The sequence below is a fragment of the Taudactylus pleione genome, unplaced genomic scaffold (assembly GCF_031769625.1).
Source record: "Taudactylus pleione unplaced genomic scaffold, aTauple2 ptg000361l, whole genome shotgun sequence".
Taxonomy (NCBI): Eukaryota; Metazoa; Chordata; class Amphibia; order Anura; family Myobatrachidae; genus Taudactylus; species Taudactylus pleione.
Genome location: NW_028284762.1, coordinates 475,049 through 498,999, shown reverse-complemented (window position 1 = coordinate 498,999; position 23,951 = coordinate 475,049). Strand labels below are relative to the sequence as shown.

At 52.2% G+C, this 23,951-nt stretch overlaps 1 protein-coding gene across 3 annotated transcripts in view; it reads left to right on the top strand.

Moving 5' to 3' along the window:
- ILDR1 (immunoglobulin like domain containing receptor 1) overlaps nucleotides 1-23,951 on the top strand; it is a 74,647-nt gene that overhangs the window by 21,373 nt on the left and 29,323 nt on the right. For all 3 annotated transcript variants that reach the window (XM_088444387.1, XM_088444389.1, XM_088444388.1), the window contains exon 2: nucleotides 17,915-18,085. In XM_088444387.1, the coding sequence (XP_088300513.1) occupies nucleotides 17,915-18,085 (171 nt within the window). The remainder of the gene's footprint in view (nucleotides 1-17,914; nucleotides 18,086-23,951) is intronic.

Here is a 23,951-nt window from a genome sequence, read left to right as displayed (position 1 = left end):
AGTAATCTCCCTGATTGCACCTTACCCCCATTATGTAGCTTTTCTATACTTGGAAATATATAAATAAGGTGTATATACATTCAAATTGGATCATCAATGCCATTTCCCTGCATTGGTTATAAGGTACAATGATGTATTAGTGTGTTTTCATAAACAAGTAGATCTTGGTGTTCACTTTAGGTCCGGCAGCAGGCAGGGCGTCGGACCTAGCGATAGGGCCGAAAGGGGTGTGACCAAAGAAAAGGGGGCATGTCTTTGACGCGTCCACTTTTCGTCACTCCTGGGGGCATGCCGGGCAGCCCCCAAGTGCTGCTGTCACTGTGAATGGATGCTGGGCGCATTCACCGGCGGTGACCGCTGCGTCGTCGTTTTGACCACACGCGGGACACTGAAACCTGCGGGTGGAGTCAGAACCCGCAGGGTGTCTCAGCGGGGCACCGCGCTGGAGGGCAGGGTGCTTTTCTGCCCTTCAAAAATAGGGCAGGGCGCGGCGCCCCGCTGAAACAGCTTAGCGGGAACGCTATTACTGACCAACAACTGCCGCTTTAGGGCTCGTTTACATTTTGGTTTTATGTCAAATTTATGACACGCCTCAGGCGGAACATTATCTTTAATTGCAGTCTCGTCATTTTACCCGGGTTGCGTATGGGAACTCAGAATCCCGACAGAATTAGGTAGGTACCCTAACCCTCCCCCTAACCCACCTTTCCTGCAGCCTAACCCTCCCCCTAGTGCCTAACTTTAGCCCCTAACCCTAATACCGCTGGGATGTCAGTGGTTGGGATTCTGACCGCCAGGATGTCACCTGCATCCCATTTGTTTAGCCTTACTCAGGGATCATACTGTTGCCCGATATGTCCTCCTGACCAGAGCCGGGGTAAGACCCCATGAACCCCGGAAGCGTGAAATGCACGGCCATCCTGAATAATCTGACCAACCCATCCTATGAGAAATGCAAGGGCCTTAAGGAAACAGGCGGAGTGAAGGGCTTCATATCTCATTAAGTAAAAAGGAATAGAGAATAATGAGCAGCCTTTATCTGACTATGGGGGAGATGTATTAATGGCGACATCCCCCTTGACTCCGCGTACATACCGCGGTTCATTACCGCGGTATGTACCAAGGATTTCGCAAAGGACAGCTCTCTTGATGAGAGCTGTCCTTTGCGATGCTGCCGGGCAGAGGGACTTCCGGGTTGAAAACCCAGAAGTCCTTCTGCGCATGCGCAGAAGGCCGCGGGCCGCGGGGGCTCATGGGAGGGATCCGATCGGATCCCTCCAAGCCCCGAGCGTCGCGCTAAGAAGCCCATAGGCTTCTATTGGGTAACGCCACCTTCAGGTGGCGTTACCTAGCGACGTGAAGCATTCTGCTGCTTAATACATACGGGGAATGCGGTAAAACCCCTGAAAACTGCATTTTCGGGGGTTTTACCGCATTTTTGCCGTTAATACAGCTCCCCCATAGAGCCGAATGACACTTGCAGGAACGTGTACTTTAGGAAAAATGTGCCCTGTAATCAATTTGCATTAGTTATACCCGGTATCTCCATGTTATAATTAATACTAATTTGGCAATGCAATGGAAGAGGCTGATTCTTTTTTTAACCTGCATTCTTGTAATAGTAGGATTTCAGCTCTTGCTATTCCAGGGAACACACAAAAAAAAGCACTTGGTGCATTAACCCTTTCATATGTTCTCTGCGCACATTTATGTGCATTTGGTACGTGAGAGGGCTCTTAGGAATTTGCTCTTAAAAGACAAGAAAAGTGACAGTCTTACGTTTAAAAGACTGCTTTTTGCATTATTGCCCCCTGACAATTCCCTCTGAGCTAATAGCACTGTTACCTGTGTGCGTGTGCGTGTGTGCGTGTGTTTATTGTATCTGCAGCAGCTGATTGACGTGTGATGTTCCCCGGTGACTCTGCAATGCAGGCTGCGTGGCTGCAGTGATTCCTTGCAGGGGCCAAGTCTGCAGCTGCGCTGGACATCAGCCAATTCCGTTTGGCTTCATCCTGAATGGCCACGGTCCTCTGACCCCATAAATATAAGCGGAGACAGATCTAATCCTATGGCTACGCTACAAATCGATCAGCATTACAGCGTCACTAATCTTAAAGCTGAACCTTATTCCGTTAATTTTTTAAAATTTACTTACAAAGTAGCATCTGAATCATACATTTATATAATTTCTTGAAGACGTATCGCAAAGTGAAGGAATTAGTACGAAAGAATATAAACCTTTCTGTTTGCTGTCTTCCAAATTTTTTGATGATGGCTGTCACCAGGACACTAATGTGGGGTGTGCGAGTATGGAGAAGGGGGACCTTAGTCCATTTCACTTGTCCCCAGTAATTGGGAGAGGCTTTGCCGGATGCCCGGGAAGGTCAGTAACCTAAGCGCATGCTCTAACCTTCCATCAGCAGCGTTGGGCTTCGTGTGAAAGAGCATAAACCCTCACAGAGGAGCCAGGTTTTCACTGGGGGTACCAGATGACCCCCAGTTCAATCAATGTTAGCAGCACATCCTCGGGCCTGTTCTGGAGTTGTACGCTAGGCCGATGTTTTCGCAAACGCAACGCTTTTTTTTTTTTTTTTTTTTGCTACTGCGCATGCCTCCGAGTCGTCCTGCCCATGCATCAAGGTACATTTCTGTAGTCCCACACTGCAAGTCTTTATTTGCAGTGTGATTGACAGGCAGGGAGCGTTAGGGAGTGTCTGCCAAAACACAGGCGTGGCACGGTTGTTTTCGGGGACGTGTCTGTAATCCCGTACACAAGATATATGGCCCCGGCGTCTCAGTTCCTGGGTCCATCCTGCGCGACCATGGTGCTACTCAGGAGTCCGATAATCTAAAGACCTGCGACCAAACTGCATATTCGTACGGAGTTGCTTAGATATCTGGTGCACCAGTGGGCGTCTCGTTAAAAACTCCAGTGGCTGCAACAGTTAAATATTTTCAAGTGCGACCGCAGCTCCGGTGGTAATAGCGTACAACTCTGATCAGGCTCATCGTGATCTGCAATGATACATACTGATCGTTGATGAAGGGTCTTTTTAAATAGAGCCCTTTCTACTGGTTGTATGTTTGTATACAGATGTGTCCTCACTGGTTGTCCGTGCGCCATATGGCGTGAGGTGCTCCGAGACGAGTAGTGTACCATATTTTTCGTAAAACTGTGAATCTTAGTGACATCACAGACGCAGCAAAAAGCCGCTCACAGCACCAGAGACGTTTGGCTGCGACTTTTACTGCACAGGAATTAGTTTTAAACAGAATCGTTATGTAATGCCTGCGGATCAAATACCGACAGCGGCAGCCTGACGGGTCGGAATCCCGACTGCAGCAGGGAAGTACTCTAACCCTCCCCTCTCCCTACCCTAACCCTCCCTTAGTGGTGCCTAACCCTAACCTCCCCCTGTTTAGTGTCTAAACCTAACCCTCCCAGGGGGGGTGCCTAACCCTAACCCTCCCTTAGTGGTGCCTAACGCTAACCTCCCCCTGTTTAGTGTCTAAACCTAACCCACCCCCTGCACCCTAACCTAACCCTCCCCGTGGGGTGCCTAACCGCCCCCCCTCACCTAGTGGTGCCTAACCCTAACCCCCCCTTTCCATACCCTAACCTTCCCAGGGGGGTAAGTCTCCCGGGGGTCCCTAAGGCTAACCCCTCCCCCCGCGCCTACACGCTAGGACACCTGGCTTACCTTTGTTCGGTAAGCCGGGTGTCGGGATTTAGTAGTGGGGTTAATGATAGGCGTCGAAATCCGCCTATCGTTAGTCCTATGTCGGGATATTGGTGGGCGGGATAGTGCCCGCCGGTATCCTGACTGCATCCCTTTTTAAACACGTACAAACTCGCAGATGAAGCGGAACTTGGCGCGAGGAAAAATCGCGGCCGCCAGCATTGCACAGATTCTGACTAGGTCACAGACAGACGTACAGATGTCACACAGCAATATAGTCATCCATGTAGTTTTCTTGTTCTGGCTATTTGGCACGACTGAAGCAACAGTAAGAAAAGACGCATCTGTACCCGATAGTGTTAATTCTAGCACCCTGCACCTGTCACAACCCGTGCAGTTCTCCTTTCCTGCTCTGGTGCTTCTAGCACACAGTTGATGCAGCAAGCTGCTGAGATACAGACCAGAGTGTGCTAGAAGCACCAGAGAGAAAGCGACATCCCAGGCAGGGAAAGAGGAACTGCACCGGTTGTGACAGGTGCAGGGTGCTAGAATGAACACTACATGAAACCACACTCCGTGCTTCGTTACTGGAGACCGGCATACACAAACATTGCAACAGTACAGATACAGAACGCCAACTGAGAAGTAAGCGATAACAAGTTCCGGCGTATCCTTCCGCCTGCACAGTCTGAAACAAATATTGCTATAAGCACCACATTTCTCTGCCCCTTTCAAATGCCCAGCTGGTGTGGATTCCTCAAATGCTATAGCCTGCGATCTGCGGGCACCGACGCAATTTAGGTGACGCAGCTGCCAGATTATTTTTAAAAACAGAGATTTGCATTAAAACTAATTGCTGTTAAATCTAGTGGCTATTTCACCGAAATTGCCTTGGTTCCCCCTAATAGCAGGCTAGAACATTTGGGTCCCTGGAAACGTCTCATTTATGCAAATGACAAATCGGGGACATTACAGCCAATAATGTCGCATATCGTATAATGGCCCTGATTCACTACGGATGGCTATTGCGACTGACCGCGCACGCAGGTCTGCTGTGAAAATATGCTGATGACTGCAATCGCAAAGCCGTCGCACGGCCAGTATAGAGACGCCAACTTCCTCTATCTCACATACGTAATACCTTGCAGTACTGCGTATACATCGGGAACATCGAGAAACATCGGCCTCCTGCGCACAATTACAACAGGTCAGACCTTACTCAGAAATTGCTAACCCCGTCGCATGCACTGAGTACACAAGCTGCGTATGCAATCATAGTGGCTAATTTATGCACGCCCATTGAAAGGCGTACAAACGCCTGCGTTTCTCCGACCCCCTCCCCCCCCCCCCCCCCCTGTCGCCACCCCCGAATGATGACTACCTGTCAATCACTCTGCAATGGCTTACCAGCGGAGTCTGTGCCTGCATTGCAATCGCAGAGCTGCTGTTGCGTACTCGCACTGCGATGCATGCGCAATACGTAACAATTGGCCGACTGCGTACACTGTTGCGATCCGTGCTGAATCGGGCCCAATGTACTGTATATTTCCTTTGAGTGGATTTAGCCTAGTAACGGAGGTGCGATACTCTGCATGCGCAACCTCCGACCCAAATGCACTACAGCACATTCTCGCCATTCCCGGGCATCTTCCTCTGTCATCCTCCGGATAGTAAGGACATTGCCACTGAGTGTCCCCCAAGAGAGAATAGTGCCACAGACACCGCTGGGTACACCTAAAGCCACTGCGTCACCACCACTGACCTCCTGCTGTGGTCCCCTACTACCACTATCTGCAGGTGCTCGCTCCATCCCACCGTACGCCACCTGCATTAACCCGCTGCTGGCTGGATCTGTCCCATATTATATGTTCATGTGATATGCTGCATTAACCCTGTGTTGTCTCACATTCTGCTCTCCTACCTGGTTAATAAATCAATCCCTGGTTAAGCTATTGATCGTGTGGACTGACGCACACCGCTAACACCCATCAACAATAAAAACTCTCATTAACAAGTTCAGCAAAACTTCAGGCAATGGGAGTATAAGTAGGAAGACTGGAATTGGCAATGGATTGTTCCTGTGTTTGTACTCTCTGTTATCAGGGAGTCTTATCATTGTAAGATAAAGTAAAGTTATTTCATGTTTGCCTGTGATTTAATGTGAATGAGATTATTTACTTTCTGTATCAGTCTGGAGAAACCTATTGTCAACTTACATATACAAATAACCTACCAGTGATATCACCGCTCTCCATTAATGTTATTTCAGTAAGTTCAGGAGTTGTATAACTTTGGGGTCTATACATCATTGGGGGTCATATGGCCCTCGATGATGAAGTATTCACCTTGCCGCAGGAATACTTAACACCGGGGCAATTCATCATTGCTCCAGTGCGGGGGCAGCTGCCATGAAAAGCAGCTGTCCCCCACATTCTGTAGCTGCGTTAATTACTTGTCCCTGCGGCCGGCTACTGTGCATATCTGACCTGAGGTCACTCATACGCAAAGCCACCAGGGAGTCGGTGAGGAGGCGGCGGAGGGATCCCTCTCGCATCCCCGGAACTCCTTCCCATAAGAAGGAGCGGGGCCATCTGAAAATGGGGCATGTTCTCACAGGCAGACTCCAAAAGCTTTGTTTTCGGAGTTTGCTGAATATCCTATTCGGACCCCTGAAGATGAATGGCCCAGTAACTTAAAATTATGCGATATCGAGCTTTTCCGCATGGTTAGCGGGCCATTTTTAGTGTGATGAATATAGGCCTCTTTGTGTCAGAAACTTGGAGGTAGAATTATGTGGAGGAACAGCAATTCCCAAAAGTCAGCGGGGAGGTCCAGGTGCGGGCATGGCACCACGTATTGCGCTCCTGCTATGTTTTTGCCATGATATCTGTAATTACAGGGGAGCGGCCGAGATGATGCGATTCATGGCCGATGCGAGACCCTTCCCCACTCTCCCTGGACAAGTGATAAAGCCCCAAAATTCTGGGAGAGTGGGCAAGTACCGTCTGTGCTAGTGTATTGTCTTATCCTTCTGTTCATGCTTTAAGCAAATTTCTGTAGATTGTAATTGATTCTCTTTGTACCGTCCTATCTATGTACCTTCCCGGAACTGGCCTGCTAAGTAAATGGGTCATACTCCCTCCATGGACAGCCAGCCCCACATTGCGCACAGTAGCGTTGGGTGCAAGATAATAGATTGTAAAGAAAATAGATTGAGTACAATTGTTCCTCTACAAACCCTGCCAGGCTTCCATTGGCACTGCTGATATCAGTAGTCCTTCAATTGTACCTAACGAGGGAAAAACTAGTGATACTGATTTATAAAGTCCTTTTCTTAAAAATTAGAACTGTCAGATCCCCATTTTATCTTTTATTTAACTTTTTTTATCGAGACATTACATACAAAATTGTAATATTAAACACAGTATTTCATATTCAGCAACTGAGTAACAAATAATATATATTTTAAATTTCGACAATTAACCCCATTAAAATAGTCGAATTTGAGTTACATGGATATACACACTAGCTGTTGTACCCGGTACCTTTAGATATTTACTGTTTCTATCTCACCACTCTAATAACATATTAATCCTTCCCCTCTCTATAGTAATGCATCACTGCTATAGTAAGACACTACTCTCCCTCACCTGTGTACTAACACATTCCACTCCCTCACCTCTGTAGTGTACACATTCCCTTCCCCGGCCCCGTGTTTTTACACATTCCCTTCCCCGGCCCCGTGTTTTTACACATTCCCTTCCCCGGCCCCGTGTTTTTACACATTCCCTTCCCCGGCCCCGTGTTTTTACACATTCCCTTCCCCGGCCCCGTGTTTTTACACATTCCCTTCCCCGGCCCCGTGTTTTTACACATTCCCTTCCCCGGCCCCGTGTTTTTACACATTCCCTTCCCCGGCCCCGTGTTTTTACACATTCCCTTCCCCGGCCCCGTGTTTTTACACATTCCCTTCCCCGGCCCCGTGTTTTTACACATTCCCTTCCCCGGCCCCGTGTTTTTACACATTCCCTTCCCCGGCCCCGTGTTTTTACACATTCCCTTCCCCGGCCCCGTGTTTTTACACATTCCCTTCCCCGGCCCCGTGTTTTTACACATTCCCTTCCCCGGCCCCGTGTTTTTACACATTCCCTTCCCCGGCCCCGTGTTTTTACACATTCCCTTCCCCGGCCCCGTGTTTTTACACATTCCCTTCCCCGGCCCCGTGTTTTTACACATTCCCTTCCCCGGCCCCGTGTTTTTACACATTCCCTTCCCCGGCCCCGTGTTTTTACACATTCCCTTCCCCGGCCCCGTGTTTTTACACATTCCCTTCCCCGGCCCCGTGTTTTTACACATTCCCTTCCCCGGCCCCGTGTTTTTACACATTCCCTTCCCCGGCCCCGTGTTTTTACACATTCCCTTCCCCGGCCCCGTGTTTTTACACATTCCCTTCCCCGGCCCCGTGTTTTTACACATTCCCTTCCCCGGCCCCGTGTTTTTACACATTCCCTTCCCCGGCCCCGTGTTTTTACACATTCCCTTCCCCGGCCCCGTGTTTTTACACATTCCCTTCCCCGGCCCCGTGTTTTTACACATTCCCTTCCCCGGCCCCGTGTTTTTACACATTCCCTTCCCCGGCCCCGTGTTTTTACACATTCCCTTCCCCGGCCCCGTGTTTTTACACATTCCCTTCCCCGGCCCCGTGTTTTTACACATTCCCTTCCCCGGCCCCGTGTTTTTACACATTCCCTTCCCCGGCCCCGTGTTTTTACACATTCCCTTCCCCGGCCCCGTGTTTTTACACATTCCCTTCCCCGGCCCCGTGTTTTTACACATTCCCTTCCCCGGCCCCGTGTTTTTACACATTCCCTTCCCCGGCCCCGTGTTTTTACACATTCCCTTCCCCGGCCCCGTGTTTTTACACATTCCCTTCCCCGGCCCCGTGTTTTTACACATTCCCTTCCCCGGCCCCGTGTTTTTACACATTCCCTTCCCCGGCCCCGTGTTTTTACACATTCCCTTCCCCGGCCCCGTGTTTTTACACATTCCCTTCCCCGGCCCCGTGTTTTTACACATTCCCTTCCCCGGCCCCGTGTTTTTACACATTCCCTTCCCCGGCCCCGTGTTTTTACACATTCCCTTCCCCGGCCCCGTGTTTTTACACATTCCCTTCCCCGGCCCCGTGTTTTTACACATTCCCTTCCCCGGCCCCGTGTTTTTACACATTCCCTTCCCCGGCCCCGTGTTTTTACACATTCCCTTCCCCGGCCCCGTGTTTTTACACATTCCCTTCCCCGGCCCCGTGTTTTTACACATTCCCTTCCCCGGCCCCGTGTTTTTACACATTCCCTTCCCCGGCCCCGTGTTTTTACACATTCCCTTCCCCGGCCCCGTGTTTTTACACATTCCCTTCCCCGGCCCCGTGTTTTTACACATTCCCTTCCCCGGCCCCGTGTTTTTACACATTCCCTTCCCCGGCCCCGTGTTTTTACACATTCCCTTCCCCGGCCCCGTGTTTTTACACATTCCCTTCCCCGGCCCCGTGTTTTTACACATTCCCTTCCCCGGCCCCGTGTTTTTACACATTCCCTTCCCCGGCCCCGTGTTTTTACACATTCCCTTCCCCGGCCCCGTGTTTTTACACATTCCCTTCCCCGGCCCCGTGTTTTTACACATTCCCTTCCCCGGCCCCGTGTTTTTACACATTCCCTTCCCCGGCCCCGTGTTTTTACACATTCCCTTCCCCGGCCCCGTGTTTTTACACATTCCCTTCCCCGGCCCCGTGTTTTTACACATTCCCTTCCCCGGCCCCGTGTTTTTACACATTCCCTTCCCCGGCCCCGTGTTTTTACACATTCCCTTCCCCGGCCCCGTGTTTTTACACATTCCCTTCCCCGGCCCCGTGTTTTTACACATTCCCTTCCCCGGCCCCGTGTTTTTACACATTCCCTTCCCCGGCCCCGTGTTTTTACACATTCCCTTCCCCGGCCCCGTGTTTTTACACATTCCCTTCCCCGGCCCCGTGTTTTTACACATTCCCTTCCCCGGCCCCGTGTTTTTACACATTCCCTTCCCCGGCCCCGTGTTTTTACACATTCCCTTCCCCGGCCCCGTGTTTTTACACATTCCCTTCCCCGGCCCCGTGTTTTTACACATTCCCTTCCCCGGCCCCGTGTTTTTACACATTCCCTTCCCCGGCCCCGTGTTTTTACACATTCCCTTCCCCGGCCCCGTGTTTTTACACATTCCCTTCCCCGGCCCCGTGTTTTTACACATTCCCTTCCCCGGCCCCGTGTTTTTACACATTCCCTTCCCCGGCCCCGTGTTTTTACACATTCCCTTCCCCGGCCCCGTGTTTTTACACATTCCCTTCCCCGGCCCCGTGTTTTTACACATTCCCTTCCCCGGCCCCGTGTTTTTACACATTCCCTTCCCCGGCCCCGTGTTTTTACACATTGCCTTCCCCGGCCCCGTGTTTTTACACATTGCCTTCCCCGGCCCCGTGTTTTTACACATTGCCTTCCCCGGCCCCGTGTTTTTACACATTGCCTTCCCCGGCCCCGTGTTTTTACACATTGCCTTCCCCGGCCCCGTGTTTTTACACATTGCCTTCCCCGGCCCCGTGTTTTTACACATTGCCTTCCCCGGCCCCGTGTTTTTACACATTGCCTTCCCCGGCCCCGTGTTTTTACACATTGCCTTCCCCGGCCCCGTGTTTTTACACATTGCCTTCCCCGGCCCCGTGTTTTTACACATTGCCTTCCCCGGCCCCGTGTTTTTACACATTGCCTTCCCCGGCCCCGTGTTTTTACACATTGCCTTCCCCGGCCCCGTGTTTTTACACATTGCCTTCCCCGGCCCCGTGTTTTTACACATTGCCTTCCCCGGCCCCGTGTTTTTACACATTGCCTTCCCCGGCCCCGTGTTTTTACACATTGCCTTCCCCGGCCCCGTGTTTTTACACATTGCCTTCCCCGGCCCCGTGTTTTTACACATTGCCTTCCCCGGCCCCGTGTTTTTACACATTGCCTTCCCCGGCCCCGTGTTTTTACACATTGCCTTCCCCGGCCCCGTGTTTTTACACATTGCCTTCCCCGGCCCCGTGTTTTTACACATTGCCTTCCCCGGCCCCGTGTTTTTACACATTGCCTTCCCCGGCCCCGTGTTTTTACACATTGCCTTCCCCGGCCCCGTGTTTTTACACATTGCCTTCCCCGGCCCCGTGTTTTTACACATTGCCTTCCCCGGCCCCGTGTTTTTACACATTGCCTTCCCCGGCCCCGTGTTTTTACACATTGCCTTCCCCGGCCCCGTGTTTTTACACATTGCCTTCCCCGGCCCCGTGTTTTTACACATTGCCTTCCCCGGCCCCGTGTTTTTACACATTGCCTTCCCCGGCCCCGTGTTTTTACACATTGCCTTCCCCGGCCCCGTGTTTTTACACATTGCCTTCCCCGGCCCCGTGTTTTTACACATTGCCTTCCCCGGCCCCGTGTTTTTACACATTGCCTTCCCCGGCCCCGTGTTTTTACACATTGCCTTCCCCGGCCCCGTGTTTTTACACATTGCCTTCCCCGGCCCCGTGTTTTTACACATTGCCTTCCCCGGCCCCGTGTTTTTACACATTGCCTTCCCCGGCCCCGTGTTTTTACACATTGCCTTCCCCGGCCCCGTGTTTTTACACATTGCCTTCCCCGGCCCCGTGTTTTTACACATTGCCTTCCCCGGCCCCGTGTTTTTACACATTGCCTTCCCCGGCCCCGTGTTTTTACACATTGCCTTCCCCGGCCCCGTGTTTTTACACATTGCCTTCCCCGGCCCCGTGTTTTTACACATTGCCTTCCCCGGCCCCGTGTTTTTACACATTGCCTTCCCCGGCCCCGTGTTTTTACACATTGCCTTCCCCGGCCCCGTGTTTTTACACATTGCCTTCCCCGGCCCCGTGTTTTTACACATTGCCTTCCCCGGCCCCGTGTTTTTACACATTGCCTTCCCCGGCCCCGTGTTTTTACACATTGCCTTCCCCGGCCCCGTGTTTTTACACATTGCCTTCCCCGGCCCCGTGTTTTTACACATTGCCTTCCCCGGCCCCGTGTTTTTACACATTGCCTTCCCCGGCCCCGTGTTTTTACACATTGCCTTCCCCGGCCCCGTGTTTTTACACATTGCCTTCCCCGGCCCCGTGTTTTTACACATTGCCTTCCCCGGCCCCGTGTTTTTACACATTGCCTTCCCCGGCCCCGTGTTTTTACACATTGCCTTCCCCGGCCCCGTGTTTTTACACATTGCCTTCCCCGGCCCCGTGTTTTTACACATTGCCTTCCCCGGCCCCGTGTTTTTACACATTGCCTTCCCCGGCCCCGTGTTTTTACACATTGCCTTCCCCGGCCCCGTGTTTTTACACATTGCCTTCCCCGGCCCCGTGTTTTTACACATTGCCTTCCCCGGCCCCGTGTTTTTACACATTGCCTTCCCCGGCCCCGTGTTTTTACACATTGCCTTCCCCGGCCCCGTGTTTTTACACATTGCCTTCCCCGGCCCCGTGTTTTTACACATTGCCTTCCCCGGCCCCGTGTTTTTACACATTGCCTTCCCCGGCCCCGTGTTTTTACACATTGCCTTCCCCGGCCCCGTGTTTTTACACATTGCCTTCCCCGGCCCCGTGTTTTTACACATTGCCTTCCCCGGCCCCGTGTTTTTACACATTGCCTTCCCCGGCCCCGTGTTTTTACACATTGCCTTCCCCGGCCCCGTGTTTTTACACATTGCCTTCCCCGGCCCCGTGTTTTTACACATTGCCTTCCCCGGCCCCGTGTTTTTACACATTGCCTTCCCCGGCCCCGTGTTTTTACACATTGCCTTCCCCGGCCCCGTGTTTTTACACATTGCCTTCCCCGGCCCCGTGTTTTTACACATTGCCTTCCCCGGCCCCGTGTTTTTACACATTGCCTTCCCCGGCCCCGTGTTTTTACACATTGCCTTCCCCGGCCCCGTGTTTTTACACATTGCCTTCCCCGGCCCCGTGTTTTTACACATTGCCTTCCCCGGCCCCGTGTTTTTACACATTGCCTTCCCCGGCCCCGTGTTTTTACACATTGCCTTCCCCGGCCCCGTGTTTTTACACATTGCCTTCCCCGGCCCCGTGTTTTTACACATTGCCTTCCCCGGCCCCGTGTTTTTACACATTGCCTTCCCCGGCCCCGTGTTTTTACACATTGCCTTCCCCGGCCCCGTGTTTTTACACATTGCCTTCCCCGGCCCCGTGTTTTTACACATTGCCTTCCCCGGCCCCGTGTTTTTACACATTGCCTTCCCCGGCCCCGTGTTTTTACACATTGCCTTCCCCGGCCCCGTGTTTTTACACATTGCCTTCCCCGGCCCCGTGTTTTTACACATTGCCTTCCCCGGCCCCGTGTTTTTACACATTGCCTTCCCCGGCCCCGTGTTTTTACACATTGCCTTCCCCGGCCCCGTGTTTTTACACATTGCCTTCCCCGGCCCCGTGTTTTTACACATTGCCTTCCCCGGCCCCGTGTTTTTACACATTGCCTTCCCCGGCCCCGTGTTTTTACACATTGCCTTCCCCGGCCCCGTGTTTTTACACATTGCCTTCCCCGGCCCCGTGTTTTTACACATTGCCTTCCCCGGCCCCGTGTTTTTACACATTGCCTTCCCCGGCCCCGTGTTTTTACACATTGCCTTCCCCGGCCCCGTGTTTTTACACATTGCCTTCCCCGGCCCCGTGTTTTTACACATTGCCTTCCCCGGCCCCGTGTTTTTACACATTGCCTTCCCCGGCCCCGTGTTTTTACACATTGCCTTCCCCGGCCCCGTGTTGTAACACTTTTTACACATTCCCTCCCTCACTATTCAAATAGGAGAACCGCACCAACTGCCAGCGATGTTAGGCAGCACTTGGGGTGACAGTTGGTGTTTGAATATGAACTGTGCTACAGCCATGATGAGTCAATCAGGACATTACACAGGGGGAGGAAACATTTTAGCCCCTTTCACCCCCTTCAAGGCCAGCACACACTAGACAATGTCTAGTGTGCCCAACCTCGTCACCAATGGGAACCGGTGGGGCAGCCGGCATCTGCAAATGCTTACACACTTGCTGATGACGGCGGGGAGGTCATGCTGCATTTGGCAGCATGGCCCGCGCTAATGAGATCGCCTGTCAGACCTGCATGTATGCGGGAGCGTACATCGTCAGCAACATAGCAGGTACACACTAGACGATGTGCCAGATATGCTGCTCCGATCTGCCGGATCGGACGACATATCGTCTAGTGTGTACCCAGCTTGAGAGACGAATTTCGAAGAAATCCCTTAGTGGGCACCTACGTCATGGAAGGAATATACTCCCCGATTTTCATGTTTCTAGGTCCAGGGGTTTGAGCTGGGTGCTGATGAGTCAGTCAGTCAGGATATTTGATTATAGATAGATAGATAAATAAAAGTGCAATTAGAAGGTCTGGTCATATAATCCGGGCGGGAGGCGTCAGTCAATGGAAAAGCAACAGCTAAAAGTGCATTTAGAGATGACTAGCTGAGACTATAGGGGCACAGTCCTCATTATCATCAGTGTATGTCTTTACACCAACAATACAACATCTACTAAGGGCTGTATCGGGACAAGGTGTGGCTAAAGCTGGGTACACACCTATACAGTGTTGGGCCGTTGTTTCGATATTGAAAGAGCGTGTACGCACCATCGATCATGTTATGTCGGATGAAAACTGGTCGAATTGAAGGATGGCATCTTGTCTGCTGATTAATATTTATCCGATTGGACCGGGCGAGATCGGACCAAAAGTTCAGTGTGCGCACCTTCCACCGCTCCTGTGATTGTACACCGGCAGCAGCAGCAGCGCCGCCTCTGTGAGTGGTACAATCATTTTTTTTATTTTTTTTTCCTTTTTACGATATTTTGGCAGCCGGGGCCGAAGCTCGTCTGTATCATTGTATAGGTGTGTACGCGTGTATCTCAGTCGGGACTTCCGATCGGGAGTGAAGTCAATCAAAGCATTGCATCGAAAGAGTGATCGCAAAGGTGTGTACCCAGCTTAAGTCTAACTCTGCCACATCCCCTGGTGCGTCCGACCTGTATGTGCGAACAGGTTGGGTATGAAATCCCGGCTGTCGGGATGCCGCTGGTCAGAATACAGACAGCGGCATCCCAACAGCCAGAATCCTGACACCCATAGGAACGCACATAAGTATTTTCTTTTATCCTTGCCCTAACCCACCCTCCCAGGTGCCTAACCCTAACCCCTCCCCCCCCCCCCAGTGCCTAAACCTAAACTCCCCCTCCCTGCACCCTAATCGTAACACTCCCTCCCCGGTCCCTAACCTCTCTTTTCCTGCTCCCACCCCCCCCCCCAGTGCCTAAGCCTAACCTCCCCCTCCCCGTACCCTAATACTCCCTCTCCAGTGCCTAAACCTAACCTCTCCAGTGCCTAAACCTAACCTCTCCAGTGCCTAAACCTAACCTCTCCAGTGCCTAAACCTAACCTCTCCAGTGCCTAAACCTAACCTCTCCAGTGCCTAAACCTAACCTCTCCAGTGCCTAAACCTAACCTCTCCAGTGCCTAAACCTAACCTCTCCAGTGCCTAAACCTAACCTCTCCAGTGCCTAAACCTAACCTCTCCAGTGCCTAAACCTAACCTCTCCAGTGCCTAAACCTAACCTCTCCCCCATGTGCCTAAACCTAACCTCTCCCCCATGTGCCTAAACCTAACCTCTCCCCCATGTGCCTAAACCTAACCTCTCCCCCATGTGCCTAAACCTAACCTCTCCCCCATGTGCCTAAACCTAACCTCTCCCCCATGTGCCTAAACCTAACCTCTCCCCCATGTGCCTAAACCTAACCTCTCCCCCATGTGCCTAAACCTAACCTCTCCCCCATGTGCCTAAACCTAACCTCTCCCCCATGTGCCTAAACCTAACCTCTCCCCCATGTGCCTAAACCTAACCTCTCCCCCATGTGCCTAAACCTAACCTCTCCCCCATGTGCCTAAACCTAACCTCTCCCCCATGTGCCTAAACCTAACCTCTCCCCCATGTGCCTAAACCTAACCTCCCCTCCCTGCACCCTAATCCTAACACTCCTCCCCCCCCAGTGCCTAAACCTAACCTCCCCCACCCTGCACCCCAATCATAACACTCCCCCCCCTAGTGCCTAAACCTAACACTCCCTCCCCCCCCAGTGCCTAAACCTAACCTCCCCCTCCCTGCACCCTAATCCTAACACTCCCCCCCCCCCCCCCAGTGCCTAAACCTAACCTCCCCCTCCCTGCACCCTAATCCTAACACTCCCACCCCCCCATAGTGCCTAAACCCTAAACCTAACCTCCCCCTCCCTGCACCCTAATCGTAACACTCCCTTCCCCATGCCTAACCCCCCCCCCCAGTGCCTAAGCCTAACCTCCCCCTCCCCGCACCCTAATCCTAATACTCCCTCCTCAGTGCCTAACCCTAACCTCCCCCTCCCCGCACCCTAATCCTAACACCATCCCCCGGTGCCTAAGCCTAACCTCCCCCTAATGCCTTACTCGTAACACTCCCTCCCAGGTGCCTAACTTTCCCCCTAATGCCTAACCTGAACCCCGCACCCTAACCTCTCCCTAACACCCCGATACTTACCTTCGGGATGCCGACGGTCTAGATACTGGTGCCGGGATCCCGACCGTCGGCATCTCGCACACAGGGATGCCGACTACATCCCTGTGCAAACACCGCTACTGTACTGAGGTTTTACCTTCATCTCATATTCCAGCCACGTTTTACTGCTCACATGCCGGTGAGTACTAACACATATACAGTACACTACCCTAGCTATGCAGTGCGGCCAAACAGGCTGGCTGCCTTGTTACTTCTGTCCTGCTCCAAGACTCCTGTTATACTGTACATTTATGGTGCTGTACAGATTGCACTCTTAAAATACTAGTGACGTTATTGTTAAAAAAATGTAAATAAAATTAAGGGATTATTATGTTAAAATTACCAATGATTTTATTTTTAAATTAGTCCTAAAGGAAAATTATTATCCTATTCAGCTTGCGAATTTTCATGAAAAATATTTCGCATCCACATTAAAAATGTGGTTTATGATAAATCTGCCCCGTTGAGAAAGTACACCCTCTCCTCCCTTTTATACCCCTTTTCCGCTGCCAGCAATAATCCAGAATATTGCACGTGAGCGCGCAGCAACCCGGGTTATGTGCAGTGTGAAAGGGCCAGGTTGAAATAAGCCGAGTCAAGTGAGCCGCCATTTCAACCCTGGTCACGAGAAGGGTTGAACGAGTGTTGAAGTCTACTCGTGAAGCAGGGAGAACGGGTAACCCAGATCCCATTCTCTGCATAGGAAGAGCCGGTCCTGTCATTGACCCTGCATTAGTGCCAGGCTTGGTCCGCCTGTCTGTATGGGGTCTCAGCCGGGTCACACCGGGGATGGGCGCTTGACCATAATCCCATGTGTGACCCGGGCATCGGGTGGAAAAGAGGTATTAGAATTCCAGGCACCTGGAAGAGGCTAAAGCTGGACTTTCTTCCATGACAGCCACACAAAGGGTAGTAGGACACTTCCCCCTGTTCACTGGCAAACACGTTACACCACTTCAGCTGGCTGCGTGTGGGCACCATATTGCTTTCAGCTGGATTGGACACAGTGCCGGGGGCTAGTTTCCCGCCTGCCGTGTTCTGTGTCAGAGCTGTATACATAGAAGGCTCTGAGAGCTGCAATCTGTGTAACAGCTGAACGTCTCAGAACATCTGTAAGATGCAATAACCCGAGTACCATAGACTAGCGATAAACGGCCTCTTTATAGACCTTTTACAGGAGCAAATAAACATCTTGCATCCAGGACTTCTGCATCTCTCTATTGTGACAACCAGATAAGCACAAAACCTATCCCTCCCTCCGGCTGTCTTTAGTTTGAGCCCGGCGTCTCCATGCTCTGCTCTTAGCCTGCTACCGAGGGCCGCACTGGTCCGTTACCCACCTGTAATGCACTGATAGGAGACCATAGCAGGCACTGGATAATGTGGTACAATGATGTACTATAACCGATATAGCAATCCATTCTCTATCCGCCTTTAGATAATCTCTCGTTGCTGGGGGCTGCAGTAAATGTTCTTATTACACCATTGTATCACACGTCATTGTTTGGCCTGATGGATTCTTGCATGATACAATGCTGATACCTGTTACCTTTCTTTTGTGTTTCAGGATGCCGGAGTCTACAAGTCATTGTGCAGGACACCCAGCGATCCACCATGTTATTCTCCACCATCATTCTCAAGTGCGATTACAGCACCTCGGCGCAGGTCCAGGACATATCCGTCAGCTGGCTTTACAAGTCCTTCTGCAAAGACCCCATCTTCGATTACTACTCAGCCGGTAAGTTCTCTTCTCAGTAATAATCTGCCTTCTAGAGTAAACAGTGAAAAGTTATTTCATTGGGGGTGAAGGCAGATTGTCTCTTATTATATGCATGGATCTCACCTGCGGTCAAGTCTATAGGTGCTGTACAGTGCTGCCTTGGCTACAGAGACCCCTCCTAGCCTTTTGTAGACGCTGCATACAGCATCCCTACAGAATGCTGCCTGTAGACCGCTGCAGCATCCGTTATCATGTTAGGGGGGAGATTACTGTGGTTCTCAGCCTCAACCCTCAATTCTTCCCAGTTTTCAGGATTTCTGCCTGTGGAAGCAGGTGGGTTAATTGCCGAAACCCACAAAACATGACCTGTTGGTGGCACTTGAAGCATGCATGCCTACTCTCCCGGAAGTCGCGGGGGATCTCCCGTTTTTTCGGTTAGCCCCCCGCACCCCCGGAAGAGTAGGTATATCTTCCTACTGAAGTGGGCAGGATGGGGAGATTTTACAGGGAATTTTTCAGGTCCGCAAGTAGGGGGCGGGGCTAAAGGGACGCAAATCACATCATTTAGCCCCACCCCTGCTCACGGACCCGCGAAGCGCTACCTTTTTCCGGGTGTGGGAACGCGTAAAGACGTATACAATCCGTCCCCGTCCCCCGAATATGTCACAGAATGTCAGTAAGTATGAATTGAAGACTGTAGGTGAGAGCTGCTGTTATATTATATAGAACTTCAGAGTTGCAGTCCTGAAAGCCCTACATTTAGCCCATATTTTCTACATCAGGGTCCATAGGGTATCCACAGGATACCTTGGGGTATAGGTGATGACATCAGGCACCATAGAGTTAAGTTTTCAGCCTCCCAGGATGCACTAGGGTCCCCCTCCTATACCCCGCCCCCGAGCCAAGGTATCTCAGTTTCGTTGGTGCCCGGCTCGGAGTCGGAGCACATGTGTAGAGGAGGGATGCAAATAGCCCCTGAAGTTTTTATCAAGGCAGCTGTGGCTGCACATCTGGGAGTACAGCATGGACAGTCACTGCTGACGTCCATGATGTCTCCCCTACACCACGCCAGTACCAGAAAGCCGGTACTGATCCGGGGATGCTGGTAAGAATCTGAGGTCACGGCTAGCGGTGACCCCAGATGTTTCGGACCATGGCCGGATTCAAGGGCAGCAGGTAAGCAGCGGGGGTCCCGCGGTGGGTCCCTGCTGAACACCTGGTCCTCAGTCCCCAGGCAGGGGGCTCCCTGGGGACTGGCTGCAGCGTGGAGCCAGGTACTAACCTGCGCTTCCACTATCCCCCTGGGACAGCGGGCCGCAGCTGAGCGGCAAGCGCTGCGGCGTCCCAGGGGTTAATTGCATGCTAGGGGAGTGCGCCTTCCCTGTGCACAGCCGGCGCCTCCCCCGCTGCACACAGCCCTCTCTGCGCTGCCGATTGGTCCTGTGGCAGCGCTCCTCCCCCAGGCCGGCCTCCTCTCTGATCCTCGGTGGCCATCTTTGCATGGTAAACGCTGCTGGAGCTGCTGATCGGTGGCATTGCGGTCTGGGTCCCCCGGCATACCTCTCCTCCATTGGCTAAGGTCAGTGTATGCAGTGCTGTGTCCTACCAGACTCTGTGTAGTTGAGCAACAGCGCTGATAGTGCAGAGATTAATATCTTCTGCATTGTATGTGACTTCTGCTAGCGTCTGCTGCCTGTACTTTCACTTTCTACTGTCAGCCATTTTACTGTCCCTGCTCTTCCTTTGCTAAAGCCCTTGCGGTGCAGTGATTGCAGGGCGGTTCTCCCACTATACTAACAAGTATCAGTGAGAGGGGTCACATACTTACCATCATGTCTGAGAGTGAATTTCCTCTCCAGCTTATGTGTACTAAGTGCAATGTACCAATAGCGGAGGGGGAGGGTAACGCGGAGGGACTATGTCGGCAGTGTTATTTACTGTCACAGCTCCAGTACAGGAACCTCCCTGGGCTTGTTTCGCTAAGGCGCTTACAACCTTAGTGGGCCAGTTAGCTCCGCCACCTGCGTTTTCCCAGATGGGATTGTCCCAGCAGTCAGTGGTGTCGTCACCCATGCAGGGATTTCCGAGACAACTGATGGTACCCCACAGTCTCCCTATTTCCCCTCCCCAGGTTTCACAGGAGCCTGCGTGGGTTAATTCACTGACAAATTTGGTACAGCATTTGTCGGATGTGTTACAAGGGTAGTCTGTGTTGCGGCCGCATAAGCGGCTGGTGGCGTCTCTGTCTGCTCCTTATGAGGATGACGACGTGACATCCGATGATGGGGAGATTCTGGATCTATCTGACCAAGAACCTGTCCGTACTAAAGAGTCGGACGCTAAGTCCAAAGTTTATATTCCTGGCCTTATTTGGGCAGTCCGCACGGCTTTAGTCATTGAGGATGATGATCCTCCGGTGTCCAAGTCCAAATATGCCTTTTTTAAGGATATTAAGGGTGACGCCACAGTGTTTCCTCTTTCGGGTCAGTTAGTAGACCATTTAGAGGAGGCGTGGAAACATCCCGGAAAACGGTATCAGCCTCAGAGGTGCTTAGCTGTGGCTTATCTGTTTGCTGACAATTATTTTTCTAAGTGGGAATCCCCGCCACAGGTGGATTCTCATGTGACTAGTCCGAAGTGCCACTTTGCCCATGCCTTCCACGTCCTCCTTGAAGGATGCTACGGACCGCAAGGTGGAAATCTGCCTAAAGTCTATTTATTCCCTTGTGGGGGGGGGGGGGGTGTCCAGACCGGCTATGGCCGTGTGTTGGGTAGCCAGAGCTATGGACCGCTGGGCTGATAGTTTGGAGGCGTCTTTGGACTCTGAGTGTTCGGCTGAACAGGCTGAGTTGGTGGGCAATCTCCGGGATTCGGCCACTTACATCAATGAAGCGGCCTTGGATATCAGTATCCTCACCTCTAGGATTTCTTCTGCAGCTGTTGGTGCTCGTTGCACCTTATGGTTGCGATCTTGGAAAGCGGACGCTGATTCCAAAAAGGGCTTAGAAGCTTTGCCTTTCAATGGAGAAGTCCTATTTGGTCCGGATCTGGACAAAATTGTAGCTACGTTGGCAGCAGCCAAATCTGCATGTCTCCCGTCTGCTGCGGTCTCTTCAAGTTCTGGTACGTCGTCCTTTCGGCCTTACAGGGCCCAGGGTAGGCCTAAAGCACAGTCTTTTCCCCATCAGGCTGGGCCCAAGAAATCTGCCAAGCCCAGGAAACAGGCCTGGAGTGCCAGACGTCTGGCCCCTAAGTCAGATGACAAACCTGCGGCCTGACTGTCCGGGCCTCCCGTTGGGGGATCCCAAAGTGGGAGGTCGCCTGCTTCAGTTCGCCCAGTGTTGGTCGATAACCACGACAGACAATTGGGTTCACGAGGTGGATTCTCACGGGTATGCCCTCTCCTTTCGGCACAGGCCCCCATCCCGGTTCTTCACCACAGGCCTTCCATTAGACCAGAACAAAGCCTTGGAACTGCGGAAGGTTTTGCACACTATGCTCCAGGCTGGAGTTATAGTGCTTGTTCCATTCTCCCAGAGGGGCCAGGGTTTCTATTCCAATCTATTTTTGGTGCAGAAACCCAATGGGTCGTACCGTCCTATACTCAACCTCAAGGCCCTCAACAAGTCCTTGAGGGTGCCTCGGTTTCAGATGGAGACCCTACGGTCCATCATTCTGGTGCTGGAACCTGGGGATTACATGGTGTCATTGGACATCCAGGAAGCTTTCCTGCATGTCCCTATTCTTTTGCGCCATCAGCAGTTCCTCAGGTTTGCAATTTGCAACGATCACTTCCAGTTCCGGCGCTACCTTTTGGCCTGGCAACAGCACCACGAGTGTTCACCAAGGTCATGGCGGCTCACCTGCGGATGCAGGGAGTCCGCATGTTACCGTAACTGGACGACCTTCTGTTGGTGGCAGGATCTCCAGAGCTCCTTCTGCGCCATTTGGACCTGACTATTGCAGTGCTGCAACGTCACGGCTGGTTGATAAACTGGCAAAAGTCCACCCTGATCCCGTCTCAGAGAATTCTGCACCTCGGAGCCTTGTTGGACTCCAGATAGCAGCGGATCTTTGTGACGGGCGAAAAGATCTCTGCTTTGCAGTTGAGGGTGCGCAGTTGTCTACAGTGTCACCGAGTGTCTCTGCACACGGCAATGAGGTTGCTGGGCTCCATGGTGTCAGTATTCGACATGGTGGAATATGCCCAGTTTTACTCCTGACCTCTGCAGCAATTGATCCTGTCCAAATGGAATGGACTGCCTCAGAGTCTAAAGTCCCAGACGATGGTGCTCACTCCGAAGGTTCGCCTGTCTCTAGCCTGTTGGTTGCAGACGAACCCACCTCAACAAAGGTCGCCCATTTTGGGTGGCGAACTGGGTCCTGTTAACAACGGATGCCAGTCTTCGGGGCTGGGGAGCTGTCACGGGTCCACACTTGTTCCAGGGCAGGTAAGGAGTTTCCAATAAACATCTTGGAACTCCGCGCGGTTTTCAATGCTCTCCAGCAGGCACATCGGTTTCCCCAGGGTCACCCCATGCAGGTCCAGTCGGACAACGCCACCACCGTGGCCTACATAAATCAACAAGGAGGAACCCGAAGTTGGGCGGCACTCGCAGAGGTGTCCCGCATCCTGGTCTGGGCAGAGCGCAATCTCCCAGCTATATCCGCAGTATTCATCCCGGGAGTCCTCAACTGGGAAGCAGATTATCTCAGTCGGCAGGACGTACATCCGGGTGAATGGTCTTGCACCAGGATGTCTTTCAACTTCTGGTGGACAGGTGGGGTCTTCCAGAGATAGACCTCATGGCGTCACGGCACAACAAGTTGCCGGTGTACGGGTCTCGAACAAGAGACGAAAAGGCGTCTCTGGTGGATGCTCTGTCCGTCCAGTGGACGTTCCAGTTTGCTTATCTCTTTCCTCCGTTTTCCCTTCTTCCGCGGGTAATCCGGAAATTCAAACAGGAAGGGGTTACACTCCTGTTGATAGCTCCCTAGTGGCCCAGGCAGCACTGGTTCTCGGACCTTCAGAGTCTGTCTGTGGACATTCCTCTGCGGTTGCCGCTACGACCGCACCTGCTATTACAGGGTCCTTGTCTTCACCCGGACTTGGCTCGGCTGTCTTTGACGGCGTGGCTGTTGAGACGGCCATGTTAAGGTCCAGGGGGTTTTCCAGCTCTGTGGTGCAAACCATGCTAAGAGCTCGGAAGCCATCCTCTGCAAGGATATACCATCGTGTGTGGCATATGTTCTTCCAGTGGTGTCGACCGAGAGGTTATGTTCCTCGGGAGTTCCGTCTGTCTAGAGTGTGGGCTTTCCTACAGGCGGGGCTAGACCATGGGCTTCGCCTTGCTTCCCTGAAAGTGCAGGTGTCTGCCCTGTCAGTCTGGTTCCATCGTAGGATTGCTGCGCTCCCTGATGTGCGCACCTTTTATGCAAGGTGTTCTTTTCATTCAGCCACCTTTTGTTCCACCGGTGGCTCCTTGGGATTTGGCTGTGGTCCTGAGAGCTCTCCAGGGACCGCCGTTTGAACCACTGGGCTCAGTGGACCTTAAATGGCTTACAGCTAAAACAATATTCCTTCTGGCCATTGCTTCGGCCAGACGTGTTTCTGACTTAGGGGCTCTCTCCTGTAGACCCCCTTTTCTGATTTTTCATAGGAACAGGGCGGTGCTGCGCACTCGTCCTGGATTCCTTCCGAAAGTTTTTTCAAGTTTCCACATCAACGAAGAAATTGTTGTGCCGGCTTTTAACTCACCTGATCTTTCAGTGGGTGAGGCCGCTTTGGATGTTGTGCGGGACTTAAGGATTTATGTTGACCGCACTTCTTCTTTTAGGAAGTCGGACGCCTTGTTTGTCCTCTATGGCTTCCGTAAGAAGGGTT